Below are 27550 nucleotides of genomic sequence, written 5' to 3'. Positions count from 1 at the left end.
CAGTTTTTAATGAAAATGCTTAATTTTCTGATGTAAATACAAAAATCTCTATACGTGGTACAAGGAGTGCTGAATTAGATGGCGCTGTACGTGTTTAACGTATGAATCAAAATACCCCAAAAGTTAATTAATTGTCAAGGCCTACATGATACTTTGTGTGTTTTTCTATTCCTTATTTTTATGTATCTTACGTTACTTATGATTATTTTTCTAATTTTAAGAATACTTTCAGGTATTTTACTATATGGGCCCCCGGGATGCGGCAAAACACTGGTCGCCAAGGCGGTGAGCACGGAACTCAATGTTAGCTTTCTCAGCGTGAAAGGGCCAGAGCTACTAAACATGTATATTGGCCAGTCTGAAGAGAATGTTAGAAAAGGTAAATAAATTATACTTAGTACTTAACTAGAATACAATACAAATACTCTTTATTGCACACCACATCATTAGAAAACAGAAATAATAGAGGTAAACAACAGGTAACCAAAGATTCATTGGTTGAGTCTTGTAAACTTTACACTGTAAAATTATACCCTTTGCTACTAGTACAGCTAGTACAGGGCGCGCTCTTTAATTTCTAATCATAATCACAGAATATATAATAGTACAGAAGATTCACTCTCTAACAAACCGCGTCTGTTACGATTAGGATATACATAACATAAATTATATACATATAATAGTACTAGGAACAGAAGACTCACTTTCTAACAAAACGCGTCTGTTAACAATTAGGACAGATATGACCCCTAGGTGGCGATAGCGCCACGCGCGGCTTGGGCTGAATTAGACGGCGCGCGAGTTCGCATGCGATTTTAGTTACATTGCGTACTTGTTGGTTACGTCCAATTCTAACGACCGATCAAAAACAGCAATGTAATGAAACTCGTATGCGAGTTCTCGCATCGTCTAAATAGGGCTATGGCTAGCAAAGCGACGAAATCGCGGAATGAGCCACGCCTGTCATAATTGACAAGAGGATATTATAAATATCCTGTTGTTGTTACAGTATTCCAGTCGGCACGCGCATCATCCCCCTGCATAGTGTTCCTGGACGAGCTGGACGCGCTGGCGCCGCGGCGCGGCGCGGCCGGCGACTCGGGCGGCGCCAGCGACCGCGTCGTCAGCCAGCTGCTCGCCGAGCTGGACGGCGTCACGCACGCTGAAGGCAAATACCTATTTACTGCGACTCGAAATGCATTTGGATGTAAATCTAATGGAAACACCAATAAATTAAAAGATTGTGGATCAAGGCCATACGGTTACACGCTAATTCTGGCGTCAGATCAGTCCATCATTCTGGTCAGAATGACGGGAGAATTATCGTGTAACACGCGGACTAGACTGATGAATTTTTTTTTTATAATATTCGTCAGTCCGTTTTGAATGACAGAAACCTGATAGGAGACTGATCGTGTAACTCTTTGTGTCATTCTCGCGTCAGTCACCGTCCATGCAACAATGGAATGATGGACAAAACTGACGTCAGAATTAGCGTGTAACCGATATGTCTATTGTCGTATTTTTATCAGTCTGTTGTCAGTCTGGACTGATCGTCTAACCGTATCCATTTTCCATCATTCTGGTATCAATCAAAACTCAAATGGAGTGATGGACTGAACTGACGCCAGAATTAGCGGGTAACCGATGTCGGAATCTTCATTTAGTTGCGAATTATATGGTAGAACCACTGATAGGAGCTTAAAAGTTTTGATAAGTTTCATCTCGAAACGCATTAATATTATCATTTCCCCACGGTAGTGAGAATAAACACGTAGTGTGAATGTCGATCAATGTTTTTATTTTAATTTATTTGTATCCTAACAGACGCGGATGCCACCAGCCTTGTCTTCATAATGGGCGCCACGAACCGGCCAGACCTCCTGGAGCAGTCGCTGTTGAGACCCGGACGGCTTGACAAACTAGTTTACGTAGGCCCGTACCGCGGCGTTGAGGAGAAGACTAGAGTGCTCAAGGCGCTGTGCCGAAGGTGATCAATGTACCAACTTTATGTATAGTCATTAGAAGTAGCCACGCGAAAGTGAACTCTATTGCAAAGAACGTAGTTTTCATAATGGGAATAAATCTTGCGAAAAAGTTCACTCTCTGTGCCTGATTTGGTCTACAGCGTGTTTGTTTCATCAGTTATCAGAGACCATTTTGAAACAAGCTTTGTTACTGTAACATGTGTGTCACGCCCTCGCCAGACAAAGAATGAAGAACTTTGGAGCAGTATATCTGGAACCAAAGGACTTTAAAACGCTACCCATGAGCTCCATCTCCAACACATGGATATAGTGGGAAAAGCTCTTGAGTAGTTGACTCTTGAGGATCTTCTCTAGGGGGTAATTGCACAAAAGATCCCTACGGGTCGAGTGTATCCGCAAGGGCCACCGAAAACAATAAGATAAGATAAGATACTGTAACAAGTGGTCTGTCCCCAGTTACAAGCTGCGGCCAGAGGTGCACCTGCCGGACGTGGCGGCGGCGCTGCCCGAGGGCTGCACGGGCGCCGACCTGCTCAGCGTGGTGTCCACCGCGCGCTCCGCGGCCGTGCGCGGCCTGGTGCAGAAGCTGCACGCCGGTAACTATTACACTGTCCCAGCTACAAGCTGCCGGACTTTGGTCAATACTTCGACCCTCGTTTACTTTCCGCGGACCAAGAATCAGGGCTCACGGTTCGGATCCGGTCCATGGGCCATAGTTTGGCGATCACTGCTTTTGGAAATGAATGATAAACGTGGAAAGAAATGTGCAATTGTCACTAAAATTATTAAAACATAATATGCAGAGCACAGTCCGCCAATTAGGATTGTTCATTTTTTTTCAAATGTTCTATTTCGAAAACCATTTCGAGATATAAGGTTTTTAAACAGTTTCCGACATTTGCTGCGATATAATAATTGAGGATTGAAGATATTTCAACAAATATCCTTATGACCTTAGTTTGACCTTCTCCTGGGCTGAATGTAAAGTCATTGCATAATAAAAGTTATCGAACCATAGTAAATAAATCCGTCACTCACGTATTGTCAAAGTTATCATTGTCATCGATTGTCATAACAAAATTTTTCAGTTAAACCGCTGCGCTTGTTTGTTACAATTTGATTTATAATTAATACCTAAACAGTAGATTTCATTGCTTAATAATATATCAAAAACCTTGTTCCTATGTGTGGGAATGATTCACAAAAATAATAGTTCGAATCCACGAAGACCTACGACGTGAAAGATGGTGCCGTGAATTAAACTTGGAATACCTACCTACTTCACGTGTTACACACAGTATTGCTGTGAGAATCACGTCGACGTAAGTATAAAATTAATATTAATTTACTACAATTAAGTATTTAAAAGCTCACTTTATTGGTAGGGTCGTGGTATCTATTTATTTTCTGTGGTAATGTAGCCAGAGTATCTAAAGGCAAACCGTTAAACAGAGATGGTGCCTACTAGAAAGAAGAATACATAGCCATACTCAAAATTCAGCCTGAAACTGCTTTAAAATGATATAATTTCTAATTTCCAGGTACATGTTGCAGTTCAAGCTGCTGATATCATGGTGGACAAGACTTAATAAAGAGTTGTGAATAATAAAACATGTTTTTGTTTACCTACTTTTTTATTAATTTGGGAAATATGTTATATATGTTTCCAAAAAAAAAATTGTAACTTTACATTAAATGTATGTTTATCATGTTCTGCACGAGCATCTGACAATGATGGCTTCTTGTTGACCATCCAGAAGAGAAGTGTATGGTTTGTTATTTACTCTGTTCCCAGGCATTATTTACGGTCGTAAAGTATTACGACGATTAATAATTAATATGACGTTCGTTTCAATACAAAATGCTCAACTTTGTTCTGGGCCCAAGTGCAGTTACATATCTCACAGCTGTATCTAAATAGGAATCACGATGACCTGAAATAATAGGATATAATTAGCAAAATTGGCATGTTGTTGGTTAGTAGTATACGTATGTAGTACCTACAATATCCAAACAATGGTGACAAGCCGGTAGAAAGCACCCACTGGGTGCTAAGCTACCTTTAGCAATGGACGCTTGTAACGATTTTATGAATCCAATCTTCTTACAAATCGAATCAGTTAAAATATATATGATGTAGGTAACTTACATTTGTATTTTTGCTCCCTTGATTTCAGCCAAGTTATGGTTGGAGTTGGATGCTACTCCAATAAAACTAAGTTATATTATATAACTTAGGCAGATTTCTGGAATCAGCTTTCTCAAATTTATAGCGTAGGTATTTTGAAATTAATGATTCAAAATAAACGAGTTTTCCATTCCAGACGATTGTTATTTATAGAAACACGTGACACTGACATTGTCGACAGGTGAACAACTATTTTTTTAATGCTTGTTGTTGCTTGTGCATTATCCTAATCAGCCGACGACATGTAATTTACGAGAAGTCGTATCTCATATTTTCAATAAATTATAAATATTCAACCGAGCCACGAATTACTAAATCATTCAAATTGGTATCTTAAATTAACCTATATTTTCAGAAAATAAAATAAAAATGGGGGTCTAAAAAAAATGAACAATCCTAATTGGATTCCTATGGCGACTATGGGACCTTGTCGGTTTTAGATACATGACATACATCACTCAATAAGCACTGTCGTAGAAGATAAACAAATTGATTCATTGTGACATGGTTCTAGGAATCAAATTGGTTGGCTGTGCTTGTTTATTATTATGTTCTAACTTTCGTTGATACATCCGTTCTAAAAATTCATTTCTCATGTTCACAGGCTTAGTGAAAGAAAGCGAATTGAGTCCCGACTCAGTGGTCTTGGGGGTATCGGAGTTATGGCAAGGCGTGGAGGCGTTCCGGCCCTCGGTCACCGATGAAGAACTGGAATACTACGAGTCCTTGCAATCCCAAATGTGATTATAGACTTTAAACGTTTCTATATTTGTGAAGTTTTTAACTAATTGTCAGTTGTCGATAGAATTGAAGGTTTATACAAATAGCGCTTTTTGGTTGAGAACGGCGCACTTATGTGAACATTGGGTAAGCGTCGCGGGTTATACATGTGTAGAGGTTTAGGTATGTTATGTTCCTGCAACAATTATGTTATAATATGATAAGTAGATTCAATTCAATCATGCAGCTGAGAATCCAATATAGTCTGTCAAGACAAGCCATTTTTGTCAGTAGAAAAAAGCGGCAATTAAATAAAAAATAGGCGCAAAAATAGGTAATCCTGCCATAGAAAATTTGAATTTCGCGCCTTTTTCTACTGACAAAGTTATTTGTCTGGCTATTTTGGGACCGGGGCTTTTGCTTTTTTGTTTATGATTTTATTAATGATGTGTATAAGTAAGAATAATATTATTGTGTAGTTACGAAATTTTATATCAATATGCCTAATTGTTAAAATTGTACGTTATGATCTTATGATACTATATGACATGTGATAGTAGGATAAAATAAATGGGAGATATTGCAAATAAAATAATTGCTTGGGTATTCTAGTTGTTTCATTGCATCAAATTCTGAACCGGCTCGGCAATCATTCATCAAGGCTCTTCGAGCAACAGTTGCTCGAAGTCAAGGCTTGATTTGTTGATTATAATCTATTGCACGCAGCGCATGTACAGCGCTATGTCACTCATGTGCAAGAAGTTAAAATATTATATCCTACTAGGGCCCAAGGTCCTACCCAAAGTACTAAATCATTTCGATGAAATTTAAACCATATTGTAATAGGAATAGAGTTGCAATAGTTTTGTTTCGTTAAATTTTCAAACCAAACAAACTCCTTTATTCCCTGCATTTTAGGTTCATTTCAGTGGCAAATTTTGGATTGGATTTGGAGGATATATTGAGGAGGGTGTAGAGCAGCCCTAAAACTTATTAGGTACTTACCTATTGCCTGACAATTATTGTCATTTCATTATGACTTCATAATGACAATAATTGATTTGTTTTGAAATCGTAATTCACAATCAATGTTTTCAGTCTGAAATGGTTTCAGTGATCTATTTAACGTGGTCGACATTCAACAATATTCGCCTACTGCTGATGGCAAGCAAGCCCATAGTAATGTTCTACTTAATCTGGCTCGTGAATACGTCGGAGAGCATTCGTAGCGAGGAAGGCACATTGTTGGATCTCGTGTGTTGGCCGGACGGCAATGCTATTCCGGTTATCGTTGCATGCGTGGGCATTCTTGCCGTTATTATTCAGGTACCTAAGTGAAATCTTGTACCGAGCTACTAACAATGTGATGACAGCGATGTATGCAGCTCGGGTGCGCGCGATCCCCTCCATCATCCTTCGTCGAACAACTGTATAGACTGTGGTGTAGGTGTACCTATAATGGTATCCAGAGTTCCCAAAGATTATTACGTTTAATAGGCACAAAGATCGAAAAATTAACGTTTAAGCTGTTCTCGAACAGCGAATCGTCCCATAACATCTATTACAGTAAATGGTTGGCAACGCACAGTATGCGCCGTGACATGATACGCTGGGGTGCTTGCACTGTGACACATGAGGGAATGTATGTGCGACATCGACATGTGCGTGGCATACTATTTACTATACTTCGTTTTTTTTAGCATTAGAAATTAGGTAAACAATCTTGATGTGTCTTTTAATTGAAAAACACATTTTAAAAATAAGTTACGGCAAATATGTAACAATTTTATGAATCTAATACGATCATTTATAAGTGCGTCAAGCAAATCTTGTCAGTAGCAATGTAAAGCAAACTAAAGTAGGGCAACACTCAAACAGTAGTATTGCGCTAAGAAAAGCAGCAATGTACAATGTACATCGAACCTAAACTTTTTTTCCGCTGAGCGCGCCCGTCAATTCAAATTGTCACTCGCGGTTTCTCTATTGAAAATGTTTGAAATTGTTATTAATAGGTATGGACGAACAATTTAAAAGCGGTGTGTGATGTTGATAATAATGATTAACTAATTTGAAGATCTCAAAATAAAATTAGAAGTGGACTATGCCGTTAAACAAGAATGTATGAATAAAATCATTGCTTCAGCAGGTAGATGTCCTACTACTGGATTTTAATTTTTTATTAGATTTCTCAGTTGCCACCGTAGGCATTGTAGGCATCTTAGCTTTGATTAAGCACAATCTTATTTAATATATTGGTATTTAATGGTGACACAGCAGAAATATCTCTTGAAATAGAATCGATTCAGAATGTAAACAAAGATGATGGCTGTCATTCCCGATCCCAAGGGCCCAACCTTTTCTGTTCTCTTTCACGACGCAGCAACTAGTATCATTTCTCTCACCTCGCTCTTTTAAAATGCCGTTTGTCAAAAAAGGACAACCATACTGTTGACAAGGCGGACTTCAAATCAAGTGTTGCCTTTCTTGATGCGCCCACCCTGTGTATGTGTGCGTAAAAGCGTATATGTGTGCTCTTTTAGGGATGTGAAAAGTCGATTTTAATCATGTTATATATCGATAAACGCTACACAGCGGAACGAAATAGCGATTAATTGAAGCTTCAATATCTTCGTTAAACATAAACATTATTGAAATGGTAATGGATAATGAATATATTATAATATAATAATATAATTCAATTATTGCGGAACACCTATTTTAGGAGGTATTTATGTATTTTAATTAAATATCTGAACTTTCCCTTGGTTCCCTGCTGGGGCGTGACTATAAAATTGTGATCTGATAACCACAATAAAGAATAAAAGCGTTTTTGGATATTTTAGGTATCGTTAAGCCTTTGAAGTAAAATTAAAATTGCAAGAAATGTCGATAGTTTATCGATATGACTTTATCGACATGGCTACAGCAACGTGGGCCTCATTGTTAATCGTACACTAAACAAAAGTGGCAACAGTGACAGCTCGCTGAGACTACGTCTATATATATATTATGTCTATGCCCGATCCACATTCCACAGATAAAGCACAGATGACACGCGATTTTCGAATTATTCGAACACAGTGTTGCTAACCCGCGATTTTTCAAATTTGCCGCCGTTTGCTACTGACAAGATTTGCTTGACCCAGTATATATTCTTCTGCTTTCATAAGTAATAGGTTTATATTTTTATAAAGCGTTTTTCAATTAAAAGTCATGTCAAGATCGCTTATATACCTTCTTACAAGTTCTTTCTAATGCTAAAAAAAACGAACTATAGGTAGGTATAATTATTAAATTAGAATACGGACGAGTATATACCTAACTAAATTATATTTATTTTTCTTGTAGATTTATGGATTGTACCAACTGTTCAAGGCCGGTTTACCTAGACTGGAGTACAATGTGACCAATGGCCTCTTCTATTACATATGGGCGTTAATTATAATTATTATTTTATTTCTGGCTGTCATGTTTTATTCTGGCCTGCAAACGACTATTATAAGAGGTAGGCTTCCAAGATGAGCCTTATACTTTTTTAAACTTAGTAAATAGTTTTTTTTCACCACGTATTATCAGAAAATCGTGCAGAAATTCAGGATCAAATTATTGCGTATTTGATGGCTCCTCTACACGATGGGCCAGCGCCGGCCACTCCAAGGGACGCAGCCACGCGGTAGAATGAGATAGCAATACTGCTTGCTCCCTCTACCGCATAAATGCGTCCCTTGGAGTGGCAGCGTTGACCCATCGTGTAGAGGAGCCCTAAAATTTTATTTCGCAGCTAAGATAAAAGGCGGTATCACTAAGGCAATGCTTCTTTATTCGAGCCACCTGCCATCCAAAGTGGCAATCGATCAGCTACAAACTCGCTTCCACTGCTGCGGGCGAGTGCAGTACCAGGAGTGGTTCTATATACCCTGGTACACCTCCGGGGCCAGCGGCAACGTCGTCTTGAAGAGGTCGGTACCTACGTTTGATAGACCACCTGCAAGTTCGTTTCCACTGCGGCGAGTGCAGTACTACCAGGAGTGGTTCTACAACTTCTACATACCCTGCATGGGCCACGTCCAGGGCTAGCGGCAACGTCGTCTTGAAGTGGTCGGTCCGTTTGATAGACCACCTGCAAGTTCGTTTCCACTGCGGCGAGTGCAGTACTACCAGGAGTGGTTCTACAACTTCTACATACCCTGCATGGTCCACGTCCAGGGCTAGCGGCAACGTCGTCTTGAAGTGGTCGGTCCGTTTGATAGACCACCTGCAAGTTCGTTTCCACTGCTGCGGGCGGGTGCAGTACCAGGAGTGGTTCTACATAATACTCTGCATGGTCCACGTGGGCAAGCGGCAACGTCGTCTTGAAAGAGGCCGGTGCGTTTGGTAGACCACTTGCAAGTTCGTTTCCTCTGCTGCGGACGAGTGCAGTAGGTACCAGAAGTGGTTCTACATAAGTACCCGCCTGCATCGGTGTTGGCCGAACGTTAATTGCAATTGACCATTAACCAATACAAATTGAACCGTAAACGGTAACGGACGGTTACAGTTTACGGTTCAATTTGTAATGGTTAATGGTCAAAAATTGTCAATTGCATTAACGTTTCGGCCAACACTGCCCTGCATGGTCCACCTTCGGGGCTGGCGGCACGTCGTCTTGAAGAGGTCGGTCCGTTTGATAGGGTAAATACACCCCTGATAGCAATAGATGGATTTTAATGGTCAATTTAACTTTTTTTTTGTAAAACCAACCTATTTGTGACGTTATGAAAAGGCACCTTATTGTCGATGGGGCTTACGATTGGCGCTTGATTATTAACGATGCTCCCATATAATTACAATGCCGCGCGATGCTGTGCGGCGTAAGCGCCAACGATAATAAGGTATTTTTTCATAGAGAATGCCTCATTTGTTTTGAACAGTTCACTGCAATCTACCCACAAGTTCGTCAGCGACAACGTACCATACAGTTGTTGCTCTATGGACGTGATGCAGCCCTGCGTGCACCACAGAGTCGCCCACGAGGATACAGTGTATAAGTATAACCCAAAAGTAAGTGATCTTTGTTATTATTGCAACTACATACTCGTATATCGTTGACATGTACTTGCAATATAGGTGACAATCAAAACTCACTAATTACTAAAAAATATAAAACAAAAATCAACCTTATTTATATTGTACTATGGTTCACTATAGCTATTAACTTGTGATAGTAATTAATATTCATACATACTGTTTTGTCGCCTATTATATTATCCACATCTGTATTTTTTTCCACCTGAATATACACTCACCACCTACAAGTAATTTACTTAATCTACCTAATTCTGAAAAGGAGCGTAGTGGTGTACAATTTAAGCTAATATGGGGCATTATCTATGTAAAGGGACCTTATTGTCGATGGCGCTTACACCGCACAGCGTCGCGCGGCATTGTATTTATATCTGAACGTCGTTAAAAATTGCGTAAGCGTCATCGACAATAAGGTCCCTTTTCATAGATAAGGTCACATATAAACACAACACAGTCATGTTGTTTACAACAGCAAATGTCAACAAAAGCAAAAGTACCTACCTATTCTAATTGCATTTTTTTCAGCAAAAACTGACGATATGGGAAACTGGTTGCGAAGAGAAACTGATAAATGAAATGATGACGATTTCATGGCGGCTTATCGCAGTGATGGGCCTAATTACAATAGCCATGGTGAATTGAATATATAGTAATCCTTAATCATATTTTTGTGGACTCTGAAAATGTAGCCCTTTAGATAATACATTGAATATGTCCATATGTTGTGGCAGACCTTCAGACTTCGTCGTTAAAAGTTAACTGCGTATACCTAAAGTAGGGACGCCAAGCACGAAGAATAATAAAATTGGGCGCGTGCGATAGAGATAGGAAATGACGTGTCAATGTACGAAACTCTTTGTGCTTCGCGTCCTTACTTTAAGAGTTATAGTAACAGCTGGTTTCTGAATGGGCTCGTTCGATCGCAATTCCTAACCACGCAAATTATCCGTAATGGGTATGTAATTGCCTACTAAACAGCTATTAGTAAATAGAAGACTTGTGTTAAGATAACTCTGAATTAGAATAATTGGGTTGCGCGTGATAATTGCCTTGTAGGTATGCGCATATACCTACACCAAATTTAATAACCAACAGTTAGTCTAAAATACCGATGCGAAATATTTAGCGCATAGTAAAGGTCGGCGCCGCTTTACATAAATCGAAAGTGTCACGACGACTTTCTCTCGTAAATTAACTAGATTCTCCAAGGCGTAGCGGTGCGATACCTCCACACGGCGTACAGGAGCGGCCTGCACATCGGAAACCAGGTCGCGTGCGAAGCCTACTTGCTTCGCTCAGTGGGCGCCACCACCTCTAAACGGATCGATTATCCCACGAAAAACTTTCGCAAGAAAAACTTCCAACATTCGAGGACGTTACAGTGGGTGAAAGCCACTTACAATCCCAGGAAAATAAAGTGTAACGCTTCATCCCCCGACAGGAATAGTTCAGAGGAATTATTGAAACAAATTGATGGGGAATAACGTTTAATAAAATAAATAATTTGAATATAATTTGAATTTCAATACCTAATTACCTACTAACGTTTATCAGCTGCTTGCTTATAGAATTAGAACAAAACTAGAAACATCGGCGCGCGACAAATCTTATGGCTTGTGTTTATGAAGAATATTTAAACTTTATCGCGCCTTATTTTTGTAGCTAAGACTTACGAATATAACTAAAATAATAAGTAACGACACTGGTAATATATTAAAGGTGCTGACGCATGAAACATACAGATGCGCAAACAATATCGTTTTGTTAACTAAAGTGCCTTAATAACTTTTAATAGCACAACTATTCAAATATTACAAGTGTCACAGGGTCATAGAATAGCTAGACATAAAATTAACAGATTTGATTAATTGAAGTAAATTAAATAAAATGCCAAATTGTTAGGATTGTTACTGTTTCCTTGTTCGTAATTAATTGTATACACATAATATTATTACCCTTTTGAACGCCACACGGCGAAGGAACACGCCGTGCCCCGGACGCCAGGCAATCGCGATTTATTTAAGCGAAATTGAACTTTACGGAGTCCCGCATAAGGCCCTATTGCATTGGCGAAGCTGTTGGCTGTAGCCGTCGTTTGCGTCCTTGGCAAGACTCCGTTGACGGCCAAGGCTGACTGTGGCGGTCAAAAGGTTAATGACAATATAATATAAATGGAAATATGATTATTTGTCTATGAACTTGTGTATTTTCTCTGGCTCGGCGAGTTCCTTGAGACGGTGGAGGTTGTCCCACCATAGCTTCAGTCTATGGCGCCTGATCATGTTGAACCAGGGTGTTATCGGCCCTTCCAACGTCGGGATAAATCTGAAATACTCTTTTTCCGTTAGGAGTTAAAAATATAGACCCAATAGACTAAAACATTCTGCTAAAGTCCAAACATCTCAATGAACCGTTAAATCAAGTGCTTAATTGAAATTCAACCTAAATACATTATTTTAACATTAAAGAAAGTAGTTAATCAATTTAGTGCATTAGATTTCAAACCTACATAGACCAGTACCACAGTACCATTCACTACTTTTTATTCACATTTATCCTTATTTTAACCCTTTATAAGGCATAGGGATGTCAGGAATTATGCATAAATGAACCCTAACACTTTGAAATAAAGTTCAAATGCATATGCAGGATAAACGGCCATTCTTATTAATTTTGTAGTAGGTATACATATTTAGTTCCACTCACGCATTGAACTCGTTTTTGGGCACGAAGCAGTACTCGGATATCTCGTCCGAGTTGGGCTTGATCTTGACGTCGCTCTGCAGGAAGAGCACGTGGTCGATCTCGTGCTCGCCGAACACGCCGTCGCCGGGGTCGTGGTAGTGCACGCGCGTCAGGAACGTGAACAGCTCCGGCTCCATCTGTTCACAGATCTTAACTTTTATATGATATGATATGGTAGATAAAGCACTGTTTCTTGGTTTAACATTGGACAAAAATCTACAATGGAGTCCTCATATAAGAACACTAGCAAACAAATTAAGTTCGGCCGCTTACGCTGTGAGGAGAATTAGACAATTGACTAATGTTGAGACAGCTCGCCTTGTTTATTATAGTTATTTTCATAGTGTAATGTCATATGGTATTCTGGTTTGGGGCAAAGCAGCTGACATACAGACTATATTTGTCTTACAAAAGAGAGCCATTCGTTCTATATATAATTTAAGGGTGCGTGAATCATTAAGAGAACTTTTTAAAGAAATTAATATTTTAACTGTAGCTTCCCAATACATATATGATAGTATTATTTATGTTGTTAAGAATCTAGACTCCTTCACTAAGAATTGTGATGTCCATAACTATAATACTAGAAATAAAAATAAGCTTGCTATCAGAAAGTTTCGTGTTCGTAAAGTACAGAAGTCATTCGTTGGGCAATGCATTCATTTTTATAACAAGTTACCTGAGGATGCTTTAAGATTACCCTTTCCAGCTCTTAAGAATTACTTAAAAAAGTCATTGATGTTGAAGGCTTATTACAGAGTCGAGGACTACTTGACAGACAAACATGCATGGTCCAAACCAGAAACTGTAATAACGACAAGTAGCAATTAAAAATATTGTATTATGTGTAGAGTTAAAGGTGACTCAGCTCAGGTAAGAAAGCACATCAAATTGTATGAAAGCATCTCATAACAATCAGTCAGATTCATATAATATGTATTCTCATTTCTTTTATTGATTTTAATTTCTTTTCCTTTTGTAAGATTTGATATGTTTTCTGAAAGAGCTACGTATTTGTGATTTCATGTACATATATGTTTATTTTTTATATCAAATTCTATAAAGTTATGTACTCACTGAGTATAATTGCATGAATTCTATAGTAATTTAAATTGTATTTTTCTTAATTACTCGTAATGCATGTTAATTATAAGATGTAATAATGTTTTGAAAAGATGTGTCCCGCCGAGTTTGTTGCCGGTCCCATATTGGGATACCCTCCTCCAATTGAGGGGGGATTTAAATCTTCTCGGGGCAGAGGTGTACGGTTGGAGCCGGTAAAGGTTTATTTGACGTTCATAAGCGCATTGTAATATGCCTACTTGAATAAACTATTTTTTATCTTATCTTTATCTTATCTTATCTATACTGTTTTAACCTTTTCGACGCCGTGTCAAACACAAAAGCTGTCACTCGGCCGCCACGTCACCAAAGTGTGAAAACAATTGAACTTTATGCATATGCACGTAGGTCTATGTTGCTCTGTGGTCTGTTGGACCGATTAATCCATCTTTGGCGTCCAAAAGGTTAACGCTATGAACCGTGCGTCATTGTAAACTTTGTCGGAAGGCATGAAAGTTGATATTGGGCTATAGCTGCGCGCGTCCCCCCCCCCCCCCTTAAAATCATCCAAACATGCTTCGAATACCCCCCCCCCCCCCGCCCTACTTTGAAATGACGTAATTTATGAATAGCTCCGACGGTTGAAATCATGCATACAGCCTGCCTGACAGAAAAAAATATCATACTATGGTGTCACTTTACGAGTCGCCGACCCTTTAAATCCTGTACACTAGCTTTAGTACCCCATACTGTAGTCTATTTAGAAGTCCTGTAGTCCTTTTTGAAGTTCCTATAATATTTTTAGTTTTCTGTATCTCCATGTTATACCTAATACTTTAATGAAAAATGGTTGCTACATCTGAAAAACAGTTTTTTAATGTAAAACAGAAAGCAAATAAATACCTGGTCCATAGGTATGCCTAGTTCATGGTTCAGTCTCCGCCTGGCAGCATCTATGATGTTCTCTGGCTTGTTGTCTATGTACAATGGATGGCTGCAGCAGGCGTTGGAGTAGTAATCTGGGTATGTAACCTAAACATAGAGCATATTGTGCTATAATAGGGTATTTGACTGTATTTAAAATAAATTATTTTACACCGAGTAGAGACAGACATGATAATAAGTAAAAATAATTAAATACAATTAAGGTAGAGTCTGTGCGGAAAGAGAAGAGTCGTAAAATGTAGGGGAGCCCATACATTTTACGACTCTTCTCTTTCCGCACAGGATATATATTGTCATGATCATTAAGAAAATAATTAGTATAATCAGATTAATCAGTATAAATAAAATAATCAATATACCCTCGTGCCGCCCACCATACAAAATTATAGCCAAGGAAATTAGAATCTTGTTGTATTTTCAATTGGGTTCATTTTCATTTGTTCGAAAATTTTACGAGACAAATGAAATGCTACCTACTTTATTTTTAATTAAGGTTGACATTCCATCGAAACAGAGTGTACATGTACATTGGGCGGCACGAGGATAAACAAGTAAATTTTTTAAAAACATGATTTACCTTTTGGCTTGACCTCCTTTGTAACAACATGTCACCTCTCTTATTAAAAAGGAAGACACTAAAGGCTCGGTGCAGCAAGATGTCACCCTCAGGGCCGACTTTGTGGCATTCTCTCTTGGTTGCGGTACCAATGATATTGTCCTTTTCGTCCACTAATAGGCAGATGTCCTTGTCCAGTGCTTCAGCCTGTAGTGAATTAGATTAAAGTGAGCATGGTAGCCGAGCGGTATGGAGTGGGGCTTTTAAACAGGGGGTGGGTAACCCAACCTATTGTTTTGTTACAGAATACATATACTCAATCATAGCTCAATAGTGGGACCGGATTTTTGCACTAAAAGTTTTGATAATTCTAAAGTTGAAAAAGTGATACTTATCTGATATAGGACATATTTTTAAGCATATATGCTATATATGATGAAAAGTTAGAACGAGCGTTAGATATAAATTAGGTATTTATATATTTTTAGTAATGATTTTTTAATATTGAATTAAAGTGCAATGTTTAAGTTCCATTGTTTATAATATGTATGACGCTTTATAATGTAAAATTATTAGAATTTTTTTTAACGTGCTTCATTGTCAAACTACAATTAGCTTATTATTTTGTCGATATTGAATTAAAGTTTAATAAATCCACAACAACATATCTAAATTTATAAGTTAATAGGCAAGCTAAAAAGCTAGAAGAATAAGATATATGCTTTAGAATTAATATATGTTTTTTGTCCTATAAGATCTAATATTGAATTAGAGTCTGTAAAAATAAGTCTATTACTATAAAATAATATACGCAGCCATATTATGGAAAGTAAGAAATTTCTGTGTGTAGCTTGCATTGTAATAGTAAAATCTAGTTAAAAAGGCGCGAAATTCATACATACGCCGCGCTGGTCCGTCAGTCGCCGGCGCGGCGCTCGAGAGCCTATCATAGCCTACCTATACCTCGCCCCTCGCCCCACCTCCCGCTCAGTAACACTGTCTGTCTTTTCTTATCATTCATTTGTTTGTTTACCGTGCACATATATAAATTAGATGCGGACATTACGTGAAATTAAAATATCTTATTAAGTAAAAATACCTACAGCTGGTCAATCAGATCTTGTCAGTAGAAAGAGGCGGCAAATTTGAAAAATGTAGGTGCGAAGGGATATCGTTCCATAGAAAATTTGAATTTCGCGCCTTTTTTTAGTGACAAGATTTGCTTGACCAGCTATATTTCATTATCTTGACTAATATTGTAATAAAAATGTACAAGATATTCACAACTATTTTTTACTATACATAGTTTGTCAAAGGACTGTCTCATTTCAAACATAGACAGGGAGAATCATCATACTATCTTTGACTTACACTAGTACTAGCACCCAAAAGAAAAGGATGAATATAGTTTTTTGTTTTTATTTACTGACAAATTGGTTTGACCAACTATACCTATTTCCTGTCCTATTCAACGTCAATATCATAATATGTATATTGTAAACCAACTGATCAATATTACACGGTATACATCCTGAATATACAATAAGGTAAGTGGCCTCACTTACCTTATTGTATATTCCGTGTGGGCCGTATATGCCTATATACAGCCCACCTTAAATTAAAATGGTTTTTTTTAATAAACAGGATATGAAGTATGAAAAACTCACTTATTTCTCATTTATTTAAGTTTCTTCATTATACCAAAATAGTTATAAAAATATTACGATACTCTTGGAAAATATACCTTTTATAAAAGTCCTATTATGGGCCTTATTGAACACTACCAGTGTATTACTTAATCCCGCAAAAAATAATCATTTTGACAGTAGGTAATAACAGATTTTATTGTTTTTAACTTAAGACTTATACATATACAAATAACAATATTTGATACTTCATAACAGGAGGATTTATTTATAATAAGTGAAAATAATTATTTTGGGTCTTAATAACTAAAGATATAAAAATTGTCTAGTTTACGCGAAAATAGTAGGTAACTAAACATAAATCTTTATTAGTTACAGTAGTCTCATCTTTTAACATCTGGGGGCACGGCAGTGCTCCCGCCAAGACGAGAAAAGCGCAAGGGCACTATCTACCTTTTCTCGAAGCGCTTCGTCGTTTTTTGGAACCCTCATAACTTGGGGTTGGATTATACCAGATAAACAAAGTTCTCGGACTTATTAAGCATATCAATTGCATAGCTCTTATACTTTAGATTTTATTCATATCTAAAAACTTCGATTTCGTCACTGACTCACTCACTTGATGATCATCAATACCGGGTACTTCCTGAAGTCCTCTAAGAAGCTGAAATTTGGTATGTAAGATAGTTTTAGTACACAAACAACAAATAAATTAAAAAAAAAATTATCCCTAAGGGGATGAAGATGGGGTTTAATTTTGTATGGGAAATCAATAATCGCTGAACCGATTTAGTTGAAATTTGGTATGTAGATAGGTATTGTCATGGGGAAGGATATAGAATAGATTTCAACCTCAAAGTTTACCCTTACGGGGTGAAGGCAGATTTCAACCCCAAAGTTTACCCTTACGGGGTGAAGGGTTATATGGGGAATCAGTAAGAAGTACATTGTGTAACAGATGCCCCCAGATACTTATTTCAGGATTTTTAATAGTAAATCACCCCCAACCCTTTAAATTAGGGGATGGAAGATTGTCATAAACAACTTACAAAAAGAAGTGAAATCCCATCAAAAACATTTTGATGTACAATGTTGCCCAAACGAAACCATAAGGCTCGCACTGTCAAAAAGTTATCAGATCTCTTGCCAAGCTTCTAACTCTACAAGCCCTCTAACTTTACTAGCTCTACACCAAAAGTGTGTGGCTTGGACGTTTCGTTTCTACAAGAACTATTGTATGTAAGTATAATACAAAAACCGCCCAAATGCGAGTCGCACTCGCGTTCCAAGGGTTCTGTACATTACACAATTTTTAACAATATATTTTTTTAAGAGAAAAGTGAGTAGTCTTTAAAAAACCCGTAGGTATCGGAAAACTAGGTACTTAAGTCCGACTCACGCTTGACTGCACATTTCTAATAGGTTTTCCTGTCATCTATAGGAAGAGAGCTAATATGTGTATTTTTTTCATAATTTTAGACCCAGTAGTTTCGGAGATAAGGGGGGAGGGGGAATGGTCATTTTTTGCGTATTTTCTTAAATAACTTCTAAACTATTTATTTTAAAATTATGAAAAAATATATCTGAGATTCTTACAATGAGCCCCTTCGTTTGATATATATATATATATATATATATATATATATATATATTTAATTTATTGAACAATAAGCTAAATAAAGTACATTATTATTACAAGACCCATCGTGGGCAAAACCTTGAGGAGGTTTGTATGCCGATGGGGAGTTCGAGAAAATAACATGACAATGTACATATCTATCTTATACTAATTAAAATTCTAACAAAATTCTCTTATATTAATTCATATTCTAATTCTCTTATATTAATTATAACAAGATATAGTTTTTTTTTCTTCTATTTATCATTCATCTCAAAAGTGACCCCTTTATTTGAATTTCTATTATTTACTTTACGTGTATGTCCTTGGGCTAGAGACTTACATGTGTATACCAAATTTCAACTTATTGGTGCAGTAGTTGCGGAGCAAATAGGCTGTGACAGACGGACAGCCAGACACACGAGTGATCCTATAAGGGTTCAGTATTTTTCCTTTTGAGGTACGGAACCCTAAAAATAATGAATTTAATAAATTTTTCACCTTATGCCCATGTGGCGGTAGCGAAACAGCCAAGCCACATATTTTGACTAAGGTGTAGAGTTAGTGAAGTTAGGGCTTGTAGAGTTTGAAGCTTGGCTCGACAAGAGATCTGACAACTTTTTGACAGTGCGAGTCTTATGGTTTCGTCTTAGCAACAAAATTTACATGAAAATGTGTTTGGTGGGATATTTTTTTACAGTAAAAATATTTATTCGTAACAGTAAGTATTATCTTTTAACATAATTTTTACAGTACATCTGGTGCTACATTACGACCGGTGCTATAATAAGCACGTTAAAACACTCCCTTTGACCGTGTTTTAAAATTCGTCACTCGTTGCAAAATATCTATTTTTCGCAATTCTATCGTAAAAGAAAAGAAAACTAACGAAGAGGTTTTACGCATACGAGGGCCGCACTGAAAGTTTTGCGTAACTTTTGAATAAAATCATTTATAACCATAATAATACATTTATTGCTTCTCAAAATGTTTCCCTTTACATTCTATGCACATATTCACTCGCTCAGACCATTTTTGGAAGCATGAGGCCCAATCACTTGACTGCATGTTTTCGACGTGGTGATGAAACGTAGTAACTGCCTTATCCGGGGTCTTAAATGTCAAACCCCAAATTAAATCCTTAATTTTGGGAAATAGATAGAAGTCACAGGGTGCAATGTCTGGATTATAATCCGTATAAGAGACATTTTCCACGTTTTCGTAATTAATAGTACATTTCGATGCTAGTGCGGAAGGTATGTCATTACTTCACGAGTACCGAGATATCTTGCCACGAGCCGCAGGCGAGTGGCAAGACTCGGGACGAGTGAAGAATGACATTTCCGCACGTGTATCGAACGACGTTTTTTAATACAGTTGCGAAAAAATAAGAAAAACATTGTTAATCGTACACTAAACAAAAGTGGTAACAGTGACAGCTCGGTTAGACGTCGTCTTTAAGTATATTATATCTATGGGCGTTTGGCAGCTATTCCGTTCCATTCAGTCAACTTATTAAGAACGGAATTTTCAATATTGAATATTAAAAAATAAACGTGTTATAATGATGAAGAGGTAAGTAATTAAATATGAAATATGTAATATTTTTCGTATTCTTACATTAACGGTAGGTTTTTATGCTGATTACGACGTTTAAAGGAAACTAATATTAACACTCATCAATAAGTAGTCGTGAATTGGAACAAGTATAAATTCAAAAAAATTGGAAAAGTAAAAAGCACTAGTTCGAGATAACCAACTTTCCGCACGCTAAACAGCTACGTAAAGTAGCACTTTTTGAGCAACTGTATTAAAAAAAATGTTTTTGCCTTTATTGCGGTATCGGTGGACGCATTATTATGACGCAGGAGGATGCGGCTTCTCGGTCGTCTCTCGCGGTCTTTTTCAATGACTGCGGGCACACAAATGGTAGTGTACTACTCAGTATTTAACGTTCTTTTATTATTTAAAAGTACGGTACAAAAAAGTCGCGTTTAAAAAAAACAGACGAGCAAAATGTTTGGCAACGCTTTTGGCTTGTTGAACTTCTATGGGCCTCCTGTCACCTTCGAAAGACCCATTGACTGGACTAATGCCTTTTTTCCGGATCGTAGCAGTAAATCCAGATTTCATCTCCTCTAACGATGTTATATACAGCATTTGAACTTTCTTGCTTGTACTTACGCAGCATTTCTCGGCACCAGTCAAAAAGTACCTGTTTTTTGACTGAAGTTAATTCGTGAGGAATCCAAAGACAACAAGGCTTCCCGACTTTTAAATATTCTTGTAAAATCTTTTGTATTTGTCTCATACCTATCCCTAATTGTCCTCAAATTTCGTCATAGGTGATTCGTGGGTTTTCTTCAATGAGTCGTCTCACAGTAGCCACGTTTCCTTGAATGATCGCCGTGGACGGTCGACCTTCGCGAAAATCATTATCTAGAATAATACTGTCTCTACTAAATTCACCATACCAACGCCTCACGATGCTCAGATGTGGTGCTTCAATCCCAAAAGCATTTTGAAGGCAAGCACTACACTCTTGCGGAGTAAGCGAACTTTTAAAATCATAACAAAATCATAGCTCTAAAAATATTTTCGCGTTAAAGCCACGTTCAACGCACTGACTTACTTTGACAAGCCATTAAAAACAAAAGACGATCGATTTGTCGCCAACATTTGTCACATTCCATAATCAAAAGCCTGTATTTTTTTTAAATATACAATTCATAATTTAAATGTTTACCAGTGGCCAGTAGTGCAAAACATTCAGTGTGGCCTATGTAGTAGGAGAGAGGAGGAGTTTGTTAAGAACTATAGACAATAGAAGAGGAAGGATGCTTGGGCACCTGATACGACACGACGAATTTATCAAAAATATCATAGAAGGGAAAGTTGAAGCAAACAGGAAGAGGGGAAGACCAAGGAGAGCGTACATGGATCAAATAAAGGAAAAGATCAAAGTCGTGTCGTATCGGGCTGTCAAAGAGAAGGCGGAGGACCGCCAAACATGGAATTTGCTCCACCGACAAGAGTCATACTCTTAAATATATGATGATGATCGTAAATACCTACCTATGTATTAACAAAAAAAAGTCACTTGTAATTAGTTACTGCCTTTAAAAAGTATAAGTGCCTCAATGTTATTAGACTTTTTGATTCTTTAAAACGTCTTTAGGTCAATAAAGCAAGTGAAAAATTATTAGAGTTAGACCAAGAAAAGTCTGCAGCAATTCTGACAGCCCACGCAGTGCAAGTGTTATTTATAAGTCATAATTTCATAGAAGTTTCTTCAAATCGACCTTATTAATAAGAGATTAAAAATATTGAAAATTATCTTAAAATATTTTAATCTAATATTTCATCTCATACGTTCAATAAGGCCCGGGACTAGACCTTTTTACCTGCACTGACAGTGGGCCTTCTTAGCAACAAGTACAAATTCAGAATAATTGGGAATAATAGGGAGCAACTGCTATTTTTGAATGCTGGGCCTTGTTACCCGCCGGGCCTCATATGCCTGCACCTCATCTACCTTATTTATTTGTTTTACAAGGGGAAAAGTTGTTGATTAACCGCTCGTGCTAATATTGATACCCAAACAAGCGAAACATTTTTTTTTATTCAATAGGAGGCAAACGAGCAGACGGATCATCTGGTGGTTAGCGATTACCGCCGCCCATGGACACCCGCAACACCAGAAGGGTTGCAAGCGCGTTGCCGACCTTTAAGATGGGGGTCTTTGAAGGTTTGAAGGTCGTATCGGACAGTTCATTCCACAGTTTGGCTGTTCGAGGCATTCACAAATTCAAACATTCTAAAATTGAACCACGAGCGTAGTTAGTGGTTCGTAAAGTTGAACCTTGAGCGTAGTGAAGGTTTCAAGGGACGAAGGTTAAATAAAATTTTCACCACATCAGCTCGTAAAGGCCCTCTTGATTGTTCGTAACGGATAAGAAAAGTGGCATTTAATTTGATGCAAATTTTGAGTTGTTACCGTAGGTAAATTGGATCAGTTGGTTGGTAATATTGACTTTAAAATGATAAATATTGAATAACGTCAGTTTGAAATTGATTTTATGATAAAGTAAATATTATCGGAGATGATCGCTCTTAAAAAATATATGTCGCTAGTCATTTATAACCTAAAAGCGCCAAATTACGCAAAATTATATTGAAATGACACCTGTGTATTGAATTTGAAGAATACTTTAACAAGGGTAGTTATCTGTATGACAATGCACCTAAAACAATTTTCAAATGTATCTATTATTTCTGTACTTAACACGATAACGAATTCTACGTAAACGAAACCGCGGGAAATCCCTAGTACATATAGAAATAAATAAGGGAAGGTAAGTTTCCATTAGTGTACTGTGTAAAATAACGATTTACCATTGATAATAATTTTATAAACGCTTTGCGTATTTTTAAGGGCACCGCGCTAGCCCGCGACCGTCGATCGCTGCCTCCTGCCACGGCGCACAGCGCGGCGCGCGCAAACGCCGCGCGTTTGAAATGTAACTTAATATAAGCTCGGAATGCATACTTACGTATCAGTATTTAGTGTCGCCGTGATTTTATATTTCTAATCTTTTGTGTGAGAAGTAAGATCTTTATTATGACCGTGTAATATTAACTCTACAAACTTTAATTCAATATTGGCTATACTGCTTAACGAGAAATCAATATCTAGACAAGCACATTGTCTACATTTCTAACTTTTTACATGTATACTAAGTTGATAGATAATATCGTAATTTTGCAATATCAGCTACTCTAATTCTGTATTTTCATAATAATTCCTGTTTTTACGTTCACCAGAAAGCAGCTGTTCCAGATTTCTAAAAACCGAATAGTGTGAATAAATTAAAGTGTTATTGAATATGTTAAAGTTTTTTGTAACTTTAATTTTATATTTACATAGTTATTTAGCAAAAATTAAAAATTTAAATATGGCCGAACGCTCCACCTAAGATTTTCTAACTTTTTACATGAATGTTATTTAACATGCTTACAATAACATATCAAAAAAGAAAAAACTTTAATGTTATCAAAACCCATTTTTGTTCCACCGCTGGTCTATCAGTAATTGTTACTGATGGCTATTGGTGATAGTCTATTGACTATGATAGTCTATTAAAATGTGATAGTCTATTGACTATCACATTTTAATTGTAGCTCAGTCACTTGGCTTGTAATATAAATAAGCAAATATTTCAATTTAAGGCCATAAATGTAAGAAACTAATGTAAATATAATACAATGAGGTTACCTGAGTTGGTTCTACACCTTCTTTGGTTTCAGGCAGTGGCTTGGCTGTGTCTGAAGATAAGAATCGGGTCTCCAGACGCAAAGCATTCCAAAAACTCCGAGATATGTTCCGAGCCAACATTTTGACTAAAACCAAAAATTACACTACATCTTTTAAGCACAATCAGTAAATTTATCCCTATCCTAACAAAAGATATGTTAATAAAGGTCGACATTTGAGATAATAATCTTCTCCAAGCATAGCTGTTGTAAGGTAGGTATAATGTCTGATAAAATCAACAACACAATAGCTCTTTATGCCAGCAAATCAAGTTCAATAGTATATTATTTCAGATGTCTTAAAATGTCCTTGTATATATATATATATATGTTCATGTTTTTCATGTGCACAACAATCTTATGACAAAATTTACACTTAGGTACAATTTGCAAGGAAAATTGAAATCAACATTATAATAGGACCCATATATTCCTGGTCTATCGATTTAATGTTGTTAAACAAGCTCTCGCATCAAATATTGGTCCCTATGACAGTTCATTTCTATATGGACCCGAGTCTGTGCAGAAAGACATAAGTCGTGGGGCCCAATCTAGGAGGATATAACCAACGGAGACGCCATGTCTAAAATTTTCGGTACAAAATAGTCTGCCGTTTTTTGCGGGGGAGGGGCACATCAAATGTATAGGTACGTCATGTCAGATAAACGTCAGTCCATACATATGGTTGACATGAGGTTGACCATTGGCCGCCTATTTTCGACAGAGGGGAACGCCTGTTAATGGCGGCTCCATTGTTAATTACTCCGAGGGCCCAATACATTCCACGACTCTTCTCTTTCCGAACAGACTAAAAATCTCTTTGTGTAAAAATGTCCTATAATATTTATTTATTTTATTTAATGTATTTAACATTTAAGTATTTTAAATACGGTAAAAACATCGTTTTTCTATTATTTTATAAATTAATCCTAACCAAGAGACTTGAAGGGACTGTCAAAGGGACCATCATTCGACGCAAGTGGTATAATAAACAAGAGTAAAAAAATATTTGAAAAAAAACCTGTAAACCTAAATGAGAGTCTTATAAAACAGTATTGAATAATCACTTTATTAATGCCATTAGTAGAGGATGTATTCACTTAATCAAAGAAATCAGTCAATTAATATTTCGCAACGTAACAACTGCGGAATGCACTTACCTGCTTTGTTATTTACGCTTAGGATACGCCGGTTAATTATTTAAATCTCTAAATGATTAAAAATTACATTACACAATTTAATCATATATATAATCACTACGTTCTAATTTGATAACCGCTGAACCGCACCGCAGGAAATATTGGTGTTTCTTGAGTCTTTTCCTGACGATGACAAGGACAAGTCATCTGTCACTAGTGTCACTGTCAATTTAAGGCCTCTATAAACGTTTACAATATGTTTACAATCATGAATCTAGTATTAAACTGGATTGGGCATGAGTGGTGGGGATAACTGACAGAACGGGATAGTCTTATGTATCTTTCAGTAGGAGTAGCAGCGAAAGCGCTATTATTGTTTGTCCTTGTCACAGTCTCACATTTTATTTGTTCCCCACTTTTTTTTAGTATTGATAATGGTGGGCAACAAATGAATTCGACCAATCACAGTGTCGCATTTGCGTATGTTTTGTCCCTCACGGAGGCACGCGTATACCACTTCTATAGGATGCTACTTCTATGTTTACAATGTATCGGCCCAACAGAGTGAGGAGCGATAATTAGAACGAGCAACGTATCGCAATATTCGTCGTCTACATGACGCGTTGCATGGATTTTTGGTATAGTCGCACCAAGAAAAGTCTGCATCGGATTTGATAGCCCACGCAGCGTAAGTGTTATTTATACGTCATAATTTCATAGAAGTTTGACGTTTAAAATGACACTTGCACTGCGTGGGCTATCAAAATCGCTGCAGACTTATCACGGTCTGAGTTTTTTTTTAGGTTCCCACCACACGCTCCCAGCATCTATGATGCGTTGTGATTCGGACTTTTCTAGTCACGCGGTATTCAATCAACTGCATTTTTTTTTGTTAAAAGTGTATAAATAAATAATTATTTGCAAATCTTAAGCCTCCTCCACACTCGTGCGCGAATCGCGGCGCGAAGCCGCGAACGTGAGTGTGGCGTCGATTTTCGCAGACAGCGAAATCGACTCCACACTCGCGTTCGCGGCTTCGCCCGCGATTCACGCGCATAGTCTGGAGGGGGCTTTATGCTAGAAATTAAGGAATTATTGTAGAATCAAACTTTTATTCTTAACTACGTGACCTTAACTAACGATATCACAAGTTCAAGTTGCAAAGTCTGTAGAAAGGCAGTAATGGGCTTTACAGACCGTTGCTTATATTCTTTTGGTATTAACCAGTATCAACACAATACATATCAAAGAATATAATACTCACAATAGATATAATGAGATGGACGTAGTGATTCAAAAGACTCGAGCCCTGTTAGCTTTTTTTTTAGGGCTCGCCTCATCTCTTGACGCCTAAAAGCCTATTTTACTAATTAAATAGAAAAGGCTTTTAGCCTTTTAAATACATAATTTTTTAAATTTGCAAAAAATTTAAACCTGTAGGGGCGTGTCACATGCCACGGCTCGAGATCATTGATTGACAATAAAGTTTTTATTACCTATTCCATTCAGTCGGTAGTTGGTCGGTAGTATTCATGAATTATTTATCGAACGAGAGCGAACAAGCTAAGTACAGTTTTTACATTCAACTTCGAAGACGCGGCTTTTTTATTTTTAGTAGGTTTTCCTCAATAACTTTAGTTTGTTCTAAATTAATTTAAATTATTAGGTGAAAGCGTAGTTGAGGGCACTTTTATAAGTTCTATCATGAGCAGGATCGATCAAGGCGTATGGAGCTAGACGTCCCAAAACCTAGGGTCATTGCGTCAGTTTACCGTCCAGTACCTGTTTCCGTCCACTTGGCGTAGTTGCTACAACTGGACAGTAAACTGACGCACTGACCCTATTTGATGAGAGGTCTTGCTACTACAGTCAACTCGTTTGCATGAAAACATAGGTGGCCCTAGCGTAGGTATTTACACAGGTATATAGTAATGGCACTTAAGTCTTATGCTCATATCAATAGTCCCGGCGATATCGAAAATGTTTGAGATGGGATTGTGCGACCGACTAACCAAGTTCCTAATGGCTAGCGGCGCACTCTGTAAGCGGCAGCACGCCTACCAAGTTGGTAGGTCCACAACCGGAGCCGCTCGCTTTTTGAAGCGAACTGTATTGGAACACCTCGAGAGCAGGAAACGCGTAGCTGCTGTCTTCTTTGATTTGTCACGTGCCTTTGATTTGGTCGATCACAATCTCATCGCAAACAAACTTGAACACTATGGCGTCCGTGGCATTGTACTCAAGTTGCTCAATTCCTTCCTATGTGACAGAGAGCAATCGACTGATGTCAACAATAAGAAGTCGAGTCTTGTCCCCATAGGAAACAGGTCCGTACCGCAAGGGTCGAATATTGGAAATAACATGTTCCTAATTCTAATGAATGACCTTCCGTTTGACTCGCCAATAGTAGACTTTATAATGTACGCTGATGATATCTGCGCCATTATTAATGCCGACACCAGAGATCAACTGCTTGCAAACATTCGCTACGTTATAGATAACCTCTCTGAGTGGTTTGCAGTAAATGGAATGCTCCTAAATCTCGATAAAACCAACCTAGTCGAGT

General features: G+C 37.6%; 4 protein-coding genes across 5 annotated transcripts in view; 2 read left to right on the top strand and 2 right to left on the bottom strand.

Annotated features, from left to right (window-relative positions):
- Positions 1–5502, top strand: part of LOC134673509 (uncharacterized) — a 9457-nt gene extending 3955 nt beyond the window's left edge. Inside the window, exons 6-10 of the mRNA XM_063531502.1 lie at positions 233–379; positions 1010–1168; positions 1828–1990; positions 2445–2584; positions 4781–5502. Of these exons, the coding sequence (XP_063387572.1) occupies positions 233–379; positions 1010–1168; positions 1828–1990; positions 2445–2584; positions 4781–4920 (749 nt within the window). The 3' untranslated portion in view covers positions 4921–5502. The remainder of the gene's footprint in view (positions 1–232; positions 380–1009; positions 1169–1827; positions 1991–2444; positions 2585–4780) is intronic.
- LOC134673520 (L-threonine ammonia-lyase-like) overlaps positions 1–27550 on the bottom strand; it is a 93877-nt gene that overhangs the window by 53017 nt on the left and 13310 nt on the right. The gene's annotated exons all lie outside the window — the stretch shown is intronic.
- On the top strand, positions 6001–12115 carry LOC134673613 (photoreceptor outer segment membrane glycoprotein 2-like). The gene is made up of 6 exons (XM_063531612.1): positions 6001–6222; positions 8245–8401; positions 8678–8855; positions 9807–9936; positions 10486–10593; positions 11160–12115. Exons 1-6 carry the CDS (start codon positions 6001–6003, stop codon positions 11442–11444), a joined length of 1080 nt encoding a protein of 359 aa, XP_063387682.1. The 3' UTR covers positions 11445–12115.
- On the bottom strand, positions 11435–23927 carry LOC134673652 (isopentenyl-diphosphate Delta-isomerase 1). 2 transcript variants are annotated; one of them, XM_063531655.1, is made up of 5 exons: positions 23808–23927; positions 15290–15475; positions 14671–14799; positions 12667–12842; positions 11435–12285 (listed from the first exon to the last, which is right to left on the bottom strand). In XM_063531655.1, the coding sequence occupies exons 1-5, from the start codon at positions 23925–23927 to the stop codon at positions 12144–12146; spliced, it is 753 nt and encodes a 250-aa protein (XP_063387725.1). In that variant the 3' UTR covers positions 11435–12143. The 2 variants fall into 2 exon arrangements, with proteins under 2 accessions (XP_063387725.1, XP_063387726.1); XM_063531656.1 differs by having other exon boundaries at positions 15290–15480; positions 23813–23927.

Source organism: Cydia fagiglandana, chromosome 18, assembly GCF_963556715.1.
Source record: "Cydia fagiglandana chromosome 18, ilCydFagi1.1, whole genome shotgun sequence".
Lineage (NCBI taxonomy): Eukaryota > Metazoa > Arthropoda > Insecta > Lepidoptera > Tortricidae > Cydia > Cydia fagiglandana.
This window is presented reverse-complemented; position numbering and strand designations above follow the sequence as displayed.